Source organism: Miscanthus floridulus, chromosome 16, assembly GCF_019320115.1.
Source record: "Miscanthus floridulus cultivar M001 chromosome 16, ASM1932011v1, whole genome shotgun sequence".
Classification (NCBI taxonomy): domain Eukaryota; kingdom Viridiplantae; phylum Streptophyta; class Magnoliopsida; order Poales; family Poaceae; genus Miscanthus; species Miscanthus floridulus.
In genome coordinates, this window is record NC_089595.1 from 2266838 (window position 1) to 2284317 (window position 17480).

Sequence of the window (17480 nt, forward strand, 5' to 3'; positions counted from 1 at the left end):
CATAAGCCAGGAGTTCCGACATAGATCTAGATTTTTGATCGCCGCGTCGTCCGTTTTGACCGCGCCGCACCGTTTCACCGTCTCATTTACTCAGCCCGGTCCCTTCTCCTATGGTTATTCCCTCCCTCCCCTCCCTCCTGTAGCCCCGCTTTCCTCTCCACGCCGTCCTTGCGCCTCCTTGCGCCGCCCTTGGTCCTCGCCTGCCCGGGGCTCCGGCATCCTCTGGGCCACTAGGAGTTCCGACGTCATCTCCTTCTCGGTTGTGCCGTCAGAGGTTCCGCTTTCTCCGCCCCCATTCCACCGCATGTGCCTTGGTGTTCTTCCTCAGATCGGTGGTGGAGATTCCGTTGGTGGTGGTGCTCGCGCTCGTGGATTAGTTCGTGGACTGTGATTTTGTTTTTCTTCATCTCATCTTTCCTCGATTCAAGGTACTACCGTGGCACCCTAACCCTATTGTCAATGTACCTTGTGCTTTGCCTCTATTCTTTCTCCCTCTCTACTCCTCTATCTTCCTTGAATGAATGTATGTCGCGATTTGAAGCTCCATGAATGGGATGGTCACCTTGTGCGTCGGAAGTCCCGGTGACCGTCAGAACTCCCGATGCCAGGCTAGAACTCCCGACCCTAGGGTGACCCCTCCATTCATGTTTCTTCACTTCTCGATGTTCGTTTGCTTCTCGTAGTCTTGTTTCTTAGTTCCACTTCGTGTTCTTCACAGTCATGGACGGTGGCAATCCCTCGCGTCACAAGTAGAAGAGGTCCAAGAAGAATCAAGATCGTGCCGCTGTCCCCAAGCCATCTGGCCACACCAAGGCATCATATAAGCATGGTGGTGCAGGTGGTTCCTATGCTGCCCGTCGCCGTGATGATCAAGGGTCATCGGCTACCGCTTCTCCTCCTGCTCTGGCCTTTGTTGGGGATATGCCGATTGTTGATGAAGAAGAGGAAGCTCTTGAGCGTGCCAGCCGCACCATTGCTGCTCCACCTGTTCGCACCCTGACTACTGGACCGGGCTTCATCTCTCAACTTGTTCCCTTCCTGGGTGTGTTGCCGATCATGCGGGAGCCCGCCATGGCTCCCAATCCAGCTGGTGGTTGGACTCCTCCTCTACCAGTGAACTATCGTCATCGGGTTAAGGACATCAGGTCCATGAGGGGAAGGAACCTTTATGTTGAGGACAAGAAGGATCTACGACTTGAGTATCATTTCTGGCACCCATTCCATTATGATTTTTATGATTCCATTCTATATCGGAAGTTCTTAAAGAAAAGGGGGCCACCGATCCTTCAGATGAAGTGCATTGATGCATACTCTCTTGGTAAGTACAAGGAGCTCGAGTTGGTGCAGATGGTTCATGATATTGGCTCAATGGGGCTGTCCTACTTGCTAGAGTTTAGGAAGCATTGGAACAATGAGATTATTTGTCAGTTTTATGCTTCCTATCATCATGAGCGAGACCCTACCGGTGCTATTGACATTGTTCATTGGACTACTGAAGGCAAGCATTATAAGGTGGACTTCATCACTTTCTCTCGCCTTCTTGGTTTGAGTCACAACGACCGCACTACAACTGAATTGACTGAGTATGAGGATGTCGCTTTGGAGGAGTACCAACATATGTATCTTGATGGACACACAGCTGATGGGCAGACAATGTTTGTGAAGCCCTACTATTATGTTCTGAACAACATCCTATGACAGATATTGTATCCCAATGTAGGTGACTCCACCTTCCTTCGTGATGATTCACAGAAGGTGCTTCAGCAATTTGGAGATGAGTTTCAGAAGTTTTCCATCAGCAGATACATTTGGAACAAGATACATGATGCTTCTGAGGATCTAGTGAAGCATCTTCCCTATGCACCATACATTATGCATGTCATTGAGCAAGTATCCAGCATCTGATTTCCCTATGACACTTAGCAAAAGCTCCTCAAGATATCCAACAAGACCTCCATCATTGCTGCTAGGGAACTGAGGGAGAAAGGTGATGCAGCCAAAGCAAAAAGGAAAGGTGTGTCGGGTTCTCACTCTCGCCGTGGTGCTTCACCACCTGCTGCTGCTGCTCGCTCTTCTAGTGCTGAGCCCCTCTCTTTGTCCTCCTCTAGAAAGAAGACCAGCAAGTTCAAGTTCCTAATGACATATATGTTTGGACAATGTTGTGCTAGTGCTCAACGTGAGCATGATATCCAAGAGAGGATATATCATTTGGAGCAGCACGCAGGTATTGTGTCCTCTCCTCCGTCGCCGTTTGTGCCTCCTCGTGACTCGTTGGCATTATATGATGAGGCATGTGCGGCGTATGAGGATGATGCCGCTTCTCGCCCTTATGGCAAGGGCAAGGCCGCCGACGATGATGAGGACTACATGCAAGAGGATGATGATGATGATGATGATGATGAAGACGATGATGGTGGTGAGGACGGTGACCAAGATGAGGATGATGACTATGAGGATGAGTAGTTGGTTTTTCATGTGGCCTACCCCTTTTGGCACTTGTTGACAAAGGGAGAGTGTTAGGCTTTGACATCTTGTAATAAGTTAGTTGGTTATTTTGTTTGGAGACTTTTAAAACCCTTAGCATGTAAGCACTTTGTCGTGTGGTGGCCACTTTGTGATGGACAAATATCTATATATGCTTGTGATGAATGATTATAGGACAAGTCATGATTATCTATCTAGCTTATTAACTTGTGCTTGTCTCTACTTGTGATGGTGCATGTATTTTGATGGCCATGTGTTGCTTCAAATTTCTACTTTGAAATCTTGGCCGTCATATTCTTTTATTTGTTGTGTGAAATAACATGTCATATTGCAATTTCTTTTCACGAATATCTATTTGTTCACACACACTTGTTGCACCCCACAGATTGCAAAATTTAGGGGGAGCTTTTGTCTTGAGGTATGCAAATCATGTATAGATGATTCTAATTGATATTCAAATTCATGCATATATCAAGGGGGAGCTCTTCATAAATTTTGGGGTTCAAAAGTTTTACATTCTTTCATTCTTATAAAAGCCTAAGTTGGTTGTCATCAATTACCAAAAAGGGGGAGATTAAAAGTGCATTTGCCCCCTATGTGGGTTTTGGTGTATTGATGACATCCAAATTAGGGACTAATGTGATCTTAATGAGACATGTCGCAGCTATTAGTCCTATGAAAGAATCAAAGAGTTGATAAAGATGAAATGGTATCCCTCAATTCTTGAAGTTGAAAAGGCGGACGAACTCAAAATGCTCTCCAAAGGTTTTAATTTTGTTTTTGAGTTTAGGATCCACCGCACTATAAAGAGGGATGCAAATTTAGTTGGTCTGAGGAAGATAGAGAGCTCAAGCATTAAAATAAAATCAAAAGAGAGACACTCTAGCACTTCACGAGCACATAGAATAATTTTCTGTGACTGTCGGTGTTGGAAGTCTCGACATAAGCCGGAACTCCCAACAGTCGGAAGTCATGACTCTTGCAGTAAGTTCTGACTCCTAGTCACTTAGCCTGCGCGGTGACTGTGGACGTCGGAAGTCCCGACGTGAGTCAGAACTCCCAACAGTCAAAAGTCCCGACCCAAGCCGGGAGTCCCGGCATTGGTGGTTCTGCTGGCTGGCTGTCTGTGCATGTCGGAACTCCTGACCCTTGTTGGGAGTCCCGATACCTGTTGTGGGCCGGCTAGGTGCTTAACTGCGCACGTTGGAAGTCCTGACGTTTGCCGAGAGTTCCGACATTGACTTGCACACGCTTACTTCTGACTCTTCATGAATAGTCCTTTCTGTTAACGTCGGAAGTCCCGAGATCCGACGTAGATTTGAACGATTAGATTTTTACTTAGAGTATAAATACCCCTCTCTTCACTTCTAACCGTTATGGACTCATTCACAGCTAACCCACTTCATGCTCAACACCTCCCAAGCAACTAAAGCACCCCTCTCCTTCCCCCTTTACTCTAATCTTCAATTCCCTTAGTGTTTTGAGTGAAAGGAGAGTGGATTAAGTGAGAGCATCACTTTGGTAAGCTTGAACACTTGATTTCTTCGTCAAGCCAGTTGATTTTGTGTCTATTACTCTTGGGGCTTTGCCCCTAGCCGGCTAGGCGTTGCCCAAGAGCTTCCATCTTGTGGAAGAGCCTTGGGAAGTTTGTATTACCCTTTGATTTCTTAGTGGAAAGCTCAAGTGACCTTTGTGGTCGCTTTGAGAGAGGCAAGGAAGTAGAAAAGACTCCGACCTTGGTGGTCACCTCAACAACAAGGACGTAGGAGCTCCTTAGTGGGGTTGTCGAACCTCGGGATAAATCCTTGTGTCCTGTGTGCTTGTTGTTGTGATTGCTAGAGATTACTCGTATATGTTTGTCTCTTTCTCTCTCAAACTTCATTTTAGGGTTTGGACTCGATCTACGGTTTGGAGGCATTACGGTGTCAAGGGAGTGACCCAACATCTTCACCAAACCACTAGGAAGTGAGGTTGTAAGATTATTTATCTGCAAAGTTAAATTTGGCACTGCTTTTGTAGTTCACGTAGGCGTCGGAACTGCTGACATTTGTGCCAAAAAATCTGACAATGTCGGGAGTTCCAACCCAAATGCTGGGACTTCCGACATTGACTGACATATTTGAACTTAACATTTACAGTAAATTTTTAGATACGCCTATTCTCCCCCCTCTAGGCATTGTTAGATCCTTTCAATAGGTTCTAGCCATACCTGTGCTAGCACCAGCCAAGTGAGGGGTAAGGAGGCTAGCAAAGCCTGGATTGCTGACAGAGCAACATAGGTACTCAAGTCTACTCCAGACCTAGGAGCAAAGAAATTGCAAGTTGAGCTTGAAAGACAGTCCCGATCAAAATGTCATATAATAAGTTGTGCGAAGGAAGGCAACTTGCACTAAAAGGCCTACATGGCACTTGGGATGAAAGTTTTAGAATGTTGTGGAGTTTCAAAGCCGAGTTAGAAGGTACATGTCCTAGAAGCATAGTAGAGATTGATTGCAAGAAGAACAAAAATGATGGTGAAGTCTATTTCTATAGGATGTTTGTGGCCATCAAAGCATGTGTGAATGGATTTCTTGCTGGTTGCAGGCCATACCTAGGGGTTGATTCTAGTCATCTCATAGGTAAATATAATGGACAGCTAGCTGCAGCAACAGCAATTGATGGACATAATTGGATGTACCCGGTGGCATATGGAATTTTTTACAAAGAGACAAAAGCTAATTGGACATGGTTTCTGAAGCAATTGAAGAGAGCAATTGGAACTCCACATGGACTCACAATACACACAGATGCTTGCAAAGGCATAGAGATAGTAGTCCACAACGTCTTCCAAGGTGACGTTGAGCATAGAGAGTGTTTTTGGCACCTCATGTAGAATTTTAGAAAGCACTTCGATGGAGATGTCTGAAGTACATGTGGCCTTGTGCTTGGGCATGTACTCCTAGGAGGCATCACTGGCTTTGGGACAAAATTGGAGAGAATTGTCCAGCAGCAATTTCTTATTTGCAAGCAGAGCACAAACAACTTTGGTCTCGAGCTAAGTTCTCAGGGAAATGCAAGGTTGATTATGTGAATAACAACATATCAGAGTCCTTCAACAACTGGATTAAAGAGACCAAAGGGTTCCCTGTGGATGTCCTCGTGGACACAATTAGGGGTATGATCATGGAAAAGATAGCTATGAGGCAGCATATAGCTAACAAACATGAAGGGTCCATTCTCCCTAGTGTTATAAATGAGCTAAAAATGAAGAGTAGAAACTTGAAGTACACAATTAAGGGGAGTGGTGGTCTCAAGGCTGAAGTATTTGGATTGACTAAGGACAACTATCCTTGGAGGCATGCTGTGAATCTTGAAAGCAAGACATGTTCATGTGGGCAGTGGCATATTTCCGGTAAACCTTGCACACATGTTATTGCCTTTATAGGTTCCTTGAGACAAATAAAACTTGATGACTATGTGCATAACTACTACTCAGTTCATCGTTTCAAGGCTACTTATCAGTTTGAGGTGAACCCAAAGGTTGGCAAGTCACAGTGGCCTATTGTTGATCCCGGGTTTCAAATGTTGCCTCCAAAGCTTGAAAGGTCCGCGGGTAGGCCAAGAGTGAAAAGGCTGAAGAGTAAGGGTGAGCCAAGAAAAAGGGGTCCTTACCAATGCAAAAGATGTTTCCACTTTGGGCACATTGAGAAGGGTTGTCGTGAGCCCCTACTAAACTTGGTGTTGAATTACCACAACCAATACATACTAAATCTAGGTAAATTAATTTTATGCTCCTATCACTTAGTATAATACCAATTCTTTGTGAGTATAATTGTTGATTACCTTGCTATTATGTAGGAAAAGGAAAGAAAAACCAAGTACTTCAAACTCCACCAAAGCTCCTAAAAATCTAAGAAGGCGTCTACTGAACTTGCTGCTGAATTACCACCATCACTTCCTGCCAAATCTAGGTAAGTTGCATATTTTTACTAATATGGTTTCTTTTTTTCCCACATGCAAAGTGATTTGATTACATTGTTGTTCTGTAGTAAAAGAAAGGGAGGATGTGATACTTCAAAATGCAAGAATGCTTCCAAAAAGTCCAAGAAGAATGCTACAGGAACCTCTACTTCTTCTGAGCCCCCTACTGAACTTGCTGTTGAACCTAGGTAAGTTGAACTTCAAGTTTCATGTTCTAGCTGAATTACCCTACATGCAAAATGACTTGATTACATTGCTGTTATGTAGGAAAAAAGGGAGGAGGTGGTACTTCAAAGAATGGTACATTAATAACCTCTACTTCTTTAGTCACTCGATCACCTGGTACAACTACAGCTAGCCCCTCTACTTCCTTAGCCATCCAAGCACCAGTTAGTCCAGGACCAACAACAAGAAGGATGGCAGCTTCTGTTTCTACACCAACAAGACCATCAGGCACACCCGTGAGTCCAAGGCCAATAACAAGACGAATGGCATCACAACTAGATACATCACCAGGAGGCATTGCTAGGAGGGTCATCATAAACTAGGCTAGTGTGATCCTGAATTATTTTATTGAACTGTTGTTGTATGAAAAAGTTATGTACTGAACCTATTTTAGGCATGTGTTGTTCTGTATGTGTTGGACCAGACCAATATGATTCCTGTACTGTGAACCTGTTTGGCCATATGCTTGCAAGATGTGTTGGTCAATATTAGTCCATGTGTTGAACCAGAATATTTTTCATGTGCTTGGTCAATATTTTGTACATATGGTGACTTGTATGTGTTGAAATGTTGTCAGTTCATGCCCTGTATTTCATTCTTATGTTTTAGAGCTCCTGTACCGGTTTGGGGCTTGATTCTTATGTGTTTTAGAGCTCCTGTACCGGTTTGGGGTATTTTAGTCTAAGTTAACAGACCTGACGCTCAAATCTAACAGAATGGTTCTTTGAGTTCATGTGTGCACCTTTCAGTGATATTTTACGGACCGATGTCTTTCAATGATATTTTATGGAAGTCACGATCTTCCCGTGCTACAGCCAATTTTCCCATAATCTAATTTCTTCCGAGGCTTCGGCCGATTGATAACGAGAGGCAAGCAAATAAATAAAAAACTACGATATCACTTTTTTTTAATGTAAAGCTCCTTATATTAAGGCCTCTTGGAATGTAGAAATTTTCCCTTATTTCTATTTTTCCTATTAAAATACACTGATTTATATAAAACTTTTACATATGCCAAGGAGTTCTATACTAGGATAATGCAGAAATTTTACAAGAAAACAGAGCATGAAGCAGGCTGGGGTCAGGACGCCGCGCGCAGACGCGGCGGAGCCGCCGCCGCAGCAGCTCGGATGCCGGCGTTGGCAGGTCGGACGCCTCCCCTTATCCCCTCCGGCGGGCCCCGCACGCTCCGTCCCTTGCGGATTCCGAGACCTGCGGGTCACTCCCATCGCTCTCCCGGTTGCATTCGCCCCAATCCAAACGCCAACCCTCCATTAAACCAAAGACCTCCCCCTCCACCACCACCGCCCCGATTCCACTCCCACGTGCTGCTCCACTTGCGCCGCCACGTCACCCCTCTAGGCTGTGGCCATGGGGACGTCGGGGTCCAAGAGCATCGACGGCGTGGGCGCCGTTTCGGGCGTCGGCGGGGAGGGCGGCGCCGGCGGGGAGGGCGGCGAGGGCGGCGCCGCGGAGGCGTGGCACGGCGGGGCGCAGCTGTACGTGTCGCTCAAGATGGAGAACGCGGAGATCAGCGGCGACCTCGTCCCGCACGTCTACGGCTCCGAGCCCATCATCGGCACCTGGGACCCCTCCCGCGCCGTACGCACGCACTGCCTGCCACCCCACCCGATGCTTGTGCTCTTTGCTCCGCTTCTTGCGCTCGCGCCGCCGAAATGATCCCGTTGCTGCTGTTTGGTTTTGCAGCTGGCCATGGAGAGGGAGCTCGCGTCCATGTGGGAGCTCAGCTTCGTCGTGCCGCCGGACCATGGTACGCTGCCTCCTCCTTGCTGTCCTGTTCTGCTACTCAGTTAACTATGGCTTCAAATTGGCTGTTAGCGTTTGTTTCCTAGTAGCTGTTTCTTTACCTTTTTGTTTGACCTTTAACGATCTTCTTGTACTTATAACTTGGTCCTGGGTTTTGTTAAATATATAGTTGTTCTCTGTTACCTTTTTTTCCCCATTATCTCTCTGATCCACCTACAGAATTGAAATGTCAAGCTCTCATGAAAGCGTACATGGATTGTTCTGTATGTATCATTCTGTGGACTTGGCTGTAGAAACACTGGACTTCAAGTTCTTGCTGAAGCCCAAAGATGCTGAAACCCCCTGCATCATTGAGGAAGGGCCCACACGGCTCCTCACCGGAGGCATGCTCGAGGGCGATGTGAGGGTTGCGCTGTTCAAGCTCAATGGAGATGATGAGGTGCTCGAGTTCAGGGTGTTCAACAAGGCAGACCTTGTGTCACCGCTCGAACTTGCTGCGAGCTGGAGGGTGTACAAGGAGAATTTTCAGCCTTCCAAAGTCCGGGGGATCCCTGATATCAGTATCAATGTCGCGCCCACTAATTCAACTGAGGTAATTGCATTTGTGCTTGATACTGTATGCTTCCCTGCGGTGGATGCATATGGTTGCAAAGTTCCGTGTCTTCTTTGTGCAACATGTGTAACTGCCTTATCAATATCTTATTCTCTAAAGCAATACAATTAGAAGGGGATATCTGCTTGTCCAAATGGCAAGTCATTGGATAGCAAGAAAATCAGCGGGTTCTTTTTTGTTACTGTTTGGTTTTCGTCCTTACCGTTTGGCAACCTTCTTTATACTCTTTTTTCTATATCCTATACCTATAAAAAAATATCTCCTTACCATTTTCTCATCCTTTTCTACTCATTATTCGTGCACTTATTGCTATAATTGCATGCTGACGCCGAGCTAATTTGTGTTGTGATTTCTCACAGGTTTCTGTTTCTTGTCTTTCTACAGGAAGGATCAGCGGCTACTTTGGAACTTGACTTGGAACACTATGTTGTTCCGTCCCCGCCAACTGCACCACCAAATGGATATGCTGCAAACCTTGCTGCGACTCCAGCATCCATGATTCATACTGGGGCATTGTGGACAAATGATATCCTTCTAAGTGATGGGATTCAGAGTCCAAGTAGTGTTTCTGCAAAATTAGAAGATCGTAGTAACGACAAGAAGGTTGGCTGTTATCTGGAAAACTTGGTGTAAATGACAAATTCTAAGTTCTATACCTGAATTTTATCCTTCTACCATCATGGAATTAGTCCGGTCTTAGATGGTTATCATTTCATACAATGAACTATAATTGCTCTGACTTGCACATATGTGATACCTGTATTGCATGCTTTTTTAATTACTTATATTCTGTATCTCTGTAAATCAAAATGCTATTGAAAATTAATATGTTTCTTCTATAGAATATTGAGGCCTGGGCAACAGATTCTTCTAAGAATTCTGGACTCATTGAATCAAAATCAGTTGGCACCTTTACACCACTGCAAAAGCTAGATGGTCAAAAGGGGCTGTTCGTTGACAGGGGTGTTGGCTCTCCTATGCTTCCAAAATCAGCCAGTGCATGCTCCCTGGCATCTGGGTTTAGTTTTGGATCAGCAAAGGTCAGCATTTGTTAATCTCCTTTACTAATAGTAGGTAAAAAGAAGAGAGAGTTGATGGCTAGGTTCAGAAAGGTTTGAATTCAATTATCATTGTAGGATCATGATCAATTTGGAATCATCATAATCAATGTGTCTTCAACGGGGCTTGTCCTAGTGTAGCTGGAGTGTTATCATTCATTAGTGAGGAGTTGTTGTAGGGAATGGCTGTGCTTGAGGTATCTCACATGTCCTTACCATTGCGCCAGAAGAGGGTTAATATGCTAGGTCGAGGTCGTGTTCTTGTAATCACAGGCGCATGTGTTTTTGTCTTTTAAGAGTGAGTGGGTGTGTGTTGTATGGGTTTCTCCAAACCCCTTTTTTAGTTTTTTTCTTCTTTGGAATATAATGCTGCACAGCTCTCGTGTGTTCGTTAAAAAAAGGTAAAATGGATAGATAATAGGCATGAATCTGCATATGTTTAATGTTGTTGGACTAACAGAGATAGTATTTTGATATAAATCAACATGACTCTAGTTGAATTAATTAAATGGGCATTGATGATTGATGTGGTTTGAGAAAAAAACCCAGAATGAAGTTTGTATTTTAATTTTTTACTATTGTTGACATTTCTACAGACAATGCCAGAAGCAGCAGGAGCTGTTGCAGCTGCAGCTGTAGCTGATCGTTTGCATGGGTCAAAGGAGGACCGGAAGCTGGCCATTGTTTTGGTAAATACTAGTTGAAATCGTGTGATATAATTTTAAACATTCTTCATCTCTTATGTGATTTGAGTGTTTCTTTGTGATCCTTTTGTCAACAAGATAAGCATACTTTGCTTGTTACACTTTTGCTACCTACCATGTCCTTTTTAGTGTTTGGATGAATTTAAATAGACGGGTTTTCTGTGGAAAACTAAATTGAATTTTGAGTAGTATTGTACTGGTGGTGGGTGTCTGTGAACAGGACCATCAGCACGCTTTGCATTTTGTATTTCACACTGCTAGGTAAAGGATTGAAGCATTGCTCGTTTTAGTATATAAGTGAACAAAACAAATAATTAGGAATCTTATGTGATGTAATGTAATACATTTTGACAGAGTATTAAAGAAAGTAAGAATCTAAATCTCCTAAGTTTCAATCCCGAATCAGCACTTGCCAGCCCTCTTGAGAAAGTACATTTTTCTTGCTGCTGAGCTGAGCATAAAATGGTCAAATGCTTATCTGCTTGAACATGTTCCTAAATTTTTCTTCAGTGCTTGTTTCCAAAAGTTTGATCTCCATCTGAAAATATTTACTCCCGTATCAGGTTGGCCTACCAGCTCGTGGTAAAACCTTCACTGCGGTTAAGCTTACAAGGTACCTTCGTTGGTTGGGTCATGAAACTAGACATTTCAATGTTGGGAAGGTAACCATATTCTTACTCCGATTAACTGCCTTGCATAGTTAATATGTTTAGTTTTCTTACTTGCAAAATTAACTGAGCTTTCTTTTGTTGAAAATGTGTGTGCAGTATCGCCGTCTGAAGCATGGAGCAAATCAGGTGAGAACTACAATTGTTGTAGTTCTGTTAGTGGAAAACCTGCAATCTATGCGTTGTTAAGTGTTATCATGTCAAGTTTCCTGTTTCTTAGCTAGGATACTAGAAACCTAATAATAAGTGTATAAAATCATGCTTGGAATGCATTTTAAAGGGATAAGTTTAGCATGCATGCATGTATTGTACTTGCACATCCTGTTGGATTCTTCAATACCATTATCTGAGCCTATGCCAGTAAAACTAATATCCTGTTCTAGAGCGATGTAACATTTTTTTTTGCATTTTTATTGGCTCAGCCTGCAGATTTTTTCCGTGATGATAATCCTGAAGGTATTGAGGCACGTACTGAGGTTAGCACACCTTATTGACTATTATGCATTTATTACTAAGTATTTCAAAATTGTGTTCCTACCATTCAAAATAGGTGTCATCATAGGCCATCTTCTGATTCACCAGTACATGCTCTTATACATTTTCAAGAAAAAAGCCTTGCGATCTTTTCACTGCTCTCATTTTAAAAGTACATTGGTAATCATAACTGCCTACCTTACTAAAGGTATCAGGCCCTATCTGGAACACACAAAGTTTTCAGACTCCTTTAATTGAACCATAGTGTTGTGAAATTTCTCAAAACCTTATGGGTCCTAAACTGGATATTGTAGGGTTACCCTGGTAAATTTAAGCACAAATCAATGGAGCAAAAGTTTATTAATGGCTTCTATAAAAACTTGTAGTGTTTAAATGCCTCAAAATTGTGATTTGTAGTCAGTGCAATATGTCCCCTGCATCTTTTTCAATATGGTTACACTTCGCCATTAGCTATAATTATGGGACTTAGGCTTTGCCCATAGATTCTCTTCATGAAGGTTCTACCAAGGACAGGATGTCAAGTTAGCACCCTAGATTTTCAGAAGTCTAATGGGATTTTGTGACAACCAACCCTTAAAAGTAGAATATTGAAACTTATCTGTATCTTCTGGCGTACTGTTACCAGGTGGCTGCTTTAGCAATGGAGGACATGATAGATTGGATGCATGGTGGAGGTCAGGTAAGTTGGTGGTGCATAGCCTGCATGAAATTATGAAATGTTGCACTCAATCTGACCAGATCAACTTGTCTCTAGGTTGGTATATTTGATGCAACAAACAGCACAAGAAAGCGAAGATATATGCTAATGAAAATGGCTGAAGGTAACTGTAAGGTAATTGATAGCATTCGTATTTACATTGGGTATGATTCTTTTATATTTGCATATTTAAGCATCTTCAACTAAAATTATTTCACATCTATGGAAGTCAGCATTAAGCAGAATACACTGCGGTACTGGAAGTTTATCTAATAATTTAACCATGTGCCTTGGTGCATTTTGTACATTTGCGTTTATAATCTTGACCTTCTCATAATGATTGAAGTCACTTTCTGCAGATTATATTTCTGGAGACAATATGTACTGATCCAAACATAATCGAAAGAAACATACGGCTGAAGATCCAACAAAGTCCAGACTATGCTGATCAGTGAGTTTCCCAACATTGACCCTTTATTAGATAGAAGTAAATTGCTGCCTGAATCGTGTGGAAATGTTGCAGGCCAGATTATGAAGCTGGACTGGAGGACTTCAAGGAACGTTTGATCAATTATGAAAAGGTTTCAACTATTTATGCTCGGATGAAGTGCTACATGCTAAGTAAAATTATTTAGTTCTTTGAACTATTTAGTCTTGAATCAATTAGCATTCCTTTTGCAGGTCTACGAGCCAGTAGGGGAAGGTTCTTACATCAAAATGATTGACATGGTAAAGGGGCAAGATGGTCAGTTACAGGTAAGCTCTTCCATACCTTTGCATATTCTACAGCACATGAATCTACATTAGGAACTTTTACATGCCTATGTGGCAGAAGGATCAATGGCATGTGTACAAGTTTTTGTGTAAATGTGTAATCGAATACCTCTGGAAATACTTAAATATGAATATGATGTTGTGCAAAATAGCCCATATTTAGATAAGTTATTTACACATAACATGGCAATAATATTTGCTATGATATGCTTTCAGTTTTTGAATCTTGAGATTCTATGTTTTGTTTAGTGTTTCTTCATTTGAAAGTTATACTTTTCTGACCTTGTACCCAGGTAAATAATATCAGCGGTTATCTCCCTGGGAGGATTGTCTTCTTCTTGGTATGTATTTCTAGACTCATACTATAAATAACTGCTCACACTTTCTATGTAAGCGTAATATCTGCATGTTCTAACAGATGCACATATTTTAAATGTCTGCTTCAAGTTTATTTCCACGAGTGTATTCAAACCAATTGGTGACACATCTTGTTGCATTATGCTACTGCAGGTGAACTCTCATCTTACACCACGGCCTATTTTGCTTACCAGGCATGGTGAGAGTTTACATAATGTTAGAGGAAGAGTCGGTGGTGATACAGTTCTAAGGTTTGCTTTCCCTAAGTTTTAATCTAACACCTTCAGATGATACCTTCTGCACTTAGTATGTCATTTTGAGTTCTGTGAGTAAAATATTAAAATTCTTGGTAATTTTTTCATTTTATATATGTTTAGTTATTGCACCGGTAAACAAAGTACCATGTAAATATGTCGATCTTATTGGAATTATATTTCTGTATTGATTGAGCTAATAAATTCCTCTTTAACTGCCTGTTTATGGTGTGCAGTGAAACTGGAGAACTTTATGCAAAGAAACTAGCCAACTTTATAGAAAAGCGGCTCAAATATGAGAAAACAGCAACTGTAAGTAATTTCCCATGATTTAATGATGGATCTAACCAGCATAACATGGGCTGAAAGAGTGGTTTTAATTTTTAACTATCCAATTATTTAGATATGGACCAGTACCCTTCAGAGAACAATTTTGACAGCAAGTCCAATTGTTGAATTTCCCAAGGTATTTGGTTAGACGATTTAGAAGTCTTCTTAAAGAACTCTTGCTAAGTAAGTACACCAAGATTGTTCGACTTGTGTTGTTTGTAGATACAATGGCGTGCTCTTGATGAGATCAATTCTGGAGTTTGTGATGGGATGACTTATGAAGAGATAAAGAAAAATATGCCTGAGGAATTTGAGTACGTATAATAATTTTTTGATTGGCACCATGTGCATGGGATATCCGTACTTACCATTCATATGATGTGTCAGACCAATGTATTATTTCCATGCTGTACAAATTAAGCAAAAACAGAAATGAAATTAACAGTATTCTTTTTGGCACAGTACTGAATATTTGGATCTCAAAAGACAATTGTGAATGCTTGTTTCAACCAGGTCACGCAAGAAGGACAAGCTAAGATATCGCTACCCCCGTGGAGAATCTTACCTCGATGTGATACAGAGGTCAAAACTATAGTTTCTACTTTCTAATTATACAGCAGATTTCAGTTCCCATGTAACTATACCCTAACAGCTGATGTCATAATAACCCTCAGGTTGGAACCCGTCATCATCGAGCTAGAACGCCAGCGTGCACCAGTGGTTGTCATATCTCACCAGGTAAATTGTTATAGCTGATGGATTATTGGAAAGTTGGAGTGCGGATGGCAGAAATACTGAGCTTTGAACTATTTGTCCCATTGTTAGGCTGTACTACGAGCACTATATGCATATTTCGCGGACAGGCCTTTGAGAGAAGTTCCAGAGATAGAGGTGATACATTTGACCTTCCTCTTCTTGATCAATGTTATATTGTAACAGATGTACTAGAAGCATGCAATATGTCTGAACTAATGGCAATTGTTCTTATGTATGTAGATGCCACTACACACCATAATCGAGATACAAATGGGCGTTCTCGGTGTTGAAGAGAAGAGGTACAAACTCATGGACTGAAATACATAAAGGCAGCAGGTTGGCTGTTTCGTATAGTCATACAGCAAGTACAGATAACACACAAGCTTTTTCTTATCTCTCTCCACACGGTGTGAAACCTACTACAGTGTATTTTTTTCTGTGAAAAAACATATTGATCATTGTAAATAAAGAGAAAAAAAACATACTCCTAATACGGAACTGTAAAAATGGCATGCTTACTGCAACGAATAAGGAATACGGACAGTGGCTCAAATTAACAGTTCCAAGGCGATATTCCATTACCAGTGAAATGCCTTGGTTGTACTAGTAGACTTGTACAGGACCTGCCAAACTATGAACGGTCATGTCCTCCTGTAGTCCTGTGGCCATGTGAGGACACAAGGCAGGCCGTTTTCGTGCTCCAGAAACTCTGCTGAAATGATGGCATGGCACTCGACAGGGTGCCAAACTTCCCTCGATTCCATGCGGCATCCATGAACGCCCTCACGTTGTCCCTGTCTGCCTGCAAAATATAGAGCTCAGTCGCCGCTTGGTCCGTCCTATCACCGGACCGGCGTCACGTGTACGTGATTGAAGCCGGAGGGAGAGACTGCACCGTGCGCCGTCTGCCCTGCACCGGCCATGTCGCTGGCTCGTTACGACGCCAACGTCCTGCTGGCCGCGGTGACCGCGCTCTCGGCGGCGGTCGCCTTCGTCGCGGCGCTCCACCTCTACGCGCGGTGCCTCCTGCAGCGGCGCGTCGCCCTCGCAGAAGGGCAAGGCAGCCCCCACGTGGTCGTGCTGCAGCGGCAGCGCCCGCCGGACGGCTACGTGGTCGAGGTCGTCGAAGGCGCCGGCGTGGGCGGCCAGCAGGCCGCCGGGCTGGACGCCAAGGCGCTGTGCGCGCTGCCGGTGTTCACGTGGGAGTCGTCCGAGCAGGGGAAGGAGGAGGAAGGCAGCGTCGCCGCCGAGCTGCACGGGCAGCAGTGCGCGGTGTGCCTCGGGGAGATGGAGGACGGCGAGCTGGGCAGGCTGCTCCCGGCATGCCGCCACGTGTTCCACGTCGAGTGCATCGACACGTGGCTCGGGGTGAGCTCGACCTGCCCGGTGTGCCGGACGGCGGCTGCCGCTCCGTCGGCGAGGTAGAGCCCATAGCTATTGAGTGCTACTATATATAGTGTATAAAGGGAGGTTAGATAAATGTGTCTCTCTCTCTCTCTCTATATATATATATATATATATATATATATATAATGCACCTGGATGTATTCTGTGAAGCGAGTGCACTCGACGCGCGAACGTGAGCGGCGAGACGCACGGCGAGCGCGAGGTAAGTCCACGCTCCTGCATGCAAAACTAAATGGAGACAACCAACTACGTGATGCCACCTAACAGCTCAACCCATCCAAGCATGCATGCAGGGAATCTTTTGTTGATTCCAAACAAAAAAATACAATATCTTCTAAACCATATATCCGATTTTAGTTCTGTTGGAAGTATGTTGTTGAAAAAATATGCTTAATAAAACGAGATCCATGAAGGCTGTATTTGATGAAGTTATTTTTTTTCAAATACGTAATTGCAATATGTTGTACTATGAGTTGCAAGCACTTCTACAACACAATTATAACTTGGCTGTAGCGTATTTAGCACTGGTTGCAATGAAGGTTGTATTTGATGAAGTTTTTTTTTCAAATACGTAATTGCAATATGTTGTATTATGAGTTGCAAGCACTTCTACAACACAATTGCAACTTGGCTGTAGCATATTTAGCACAGGTTGCAACTAATTATAATCTAGTAGTTGCAACTAGGTGGTAGACAGAGTTGCAATCGGTAGTACATTGACATGCAACTCATTTAAAGGATAAAAAATATATCCATATTGGATCTAGTTTTGCTCAAAATATTTTTTTGAGTCGGATGCAATAAACGGTTTGTCACTCGGGGTTACGGTTTAGGAGAAAATTTGTTTTAAAGATTCGAACCAACAAAAAATTCCATGCATGTATGTATTCGCTTGGGCGCGCTGGTTGCTCCAAGTTGGTACGCCCGCCGG

At 43.2% G+C, this 17480-nt stretch overlaps 2 protein-coding genes and 1 pseudogene across 2 annotated transcripts; all 3 read left to right on the plus strand.

Moving 5' to 3' along the window:
* The first annotated feature begins 4834 nt into the window (after positions 1 to 4834).
* LOC136513652 (uncharacterized) lies at positions 4835 to 6992 on the plus strand (annotated as a pseudogene).
* A 742-nt stretch (positions 6993 to 7734) lies between these two features.
* LOC136511988 (6-phosphofructo-2-kinase/fructose-2,6-bisphosphatase-like) lies at positions 7735 to 15701 on the plus strand. The gene is made up of 23 exons (XM_066505996.1): positions 7735 to 8271; positions 8377 to 8440; positions 8730 to 9028; positions 9434 to 9652; positions 9892 to 10089; positions 10704 to 10796; positions 11375 to 11473; positions 11579 to 11608; positions 11902 to 11955; positions 12600 to 12653; positions 12729 to 12806; positions 13031 to 13122; positions 13195 to 13252; positions 13353 to 13427; positions 13739 to 13786; positions 13956 to 14053; positions 14293 to 14368; positions 14460 to 14522; positions 14609 to 14700; positions 14900 to 14968; positions 15061 to 15124; positions 15212 to 15277; positions 15383 to 15701. The coding sequence occupies exons 1-23, from the start codon at positions 8041 to 8043 to the stop codon at positions 15458 to 15460; spliced, it is 2298 nt and encodes a 765-aa protein (XP_066362093.1). The 5' UTR covers positions 7735 to 8040; the 3' UTR covers positions 15461 to 15701.
* A 130-nt stretch (positions 15702 to 15831) lies between these two features.
* On the plus strand, positions 15832 to 16567 carry LOC136513653 (RING-H2 finger protein ATL63-like). The gene has a single exon (XM_066507619.1). It carries the CDS (start codon positions 16064 to 16066, stop codon positions 16565 to 16567), a length of 504 nt encoding a protein of 167 aa, XP_066363716.1. The 5' UTR covers positions 15832 to 16063.
* The last annotated feature ends 913 nt before the right edge of the window (positions 16568 to 17480 follow it).

Excerpts from the sequence above, each read along its gene's own strand:
- LOC136511988 (XM_066505996.1), top strand. The coding sequence starts at position 8,041 with ATGGGGACGTCGGGGTCCAAGAGCATCGACGGCGTGGGCGCCGTTTCG. Across the intron at positions 9,029-9,433 it reads CGCCCACTAATTCAACTGAG|GAAGGATCAGCGGCTACTTT; the intron begins GTAATTGCATTT and ends GTCTTTCTACAG. Across the intron at positions 11,474-11,578 it reads GACATTTCAATGTTGGGAAG|TATCGCCGTCTGAAGCATGG; the intron begins GTAACCATATTC and ends ATGTGTGTGCAG.
- LOC136513653 (XM_066507619.1), top strand. The coding sequence starts at position 16,064 with ATGTCGCTGGCTCGTTACGACGCCAACGTCCTGCTGGCCGCGGTGACC.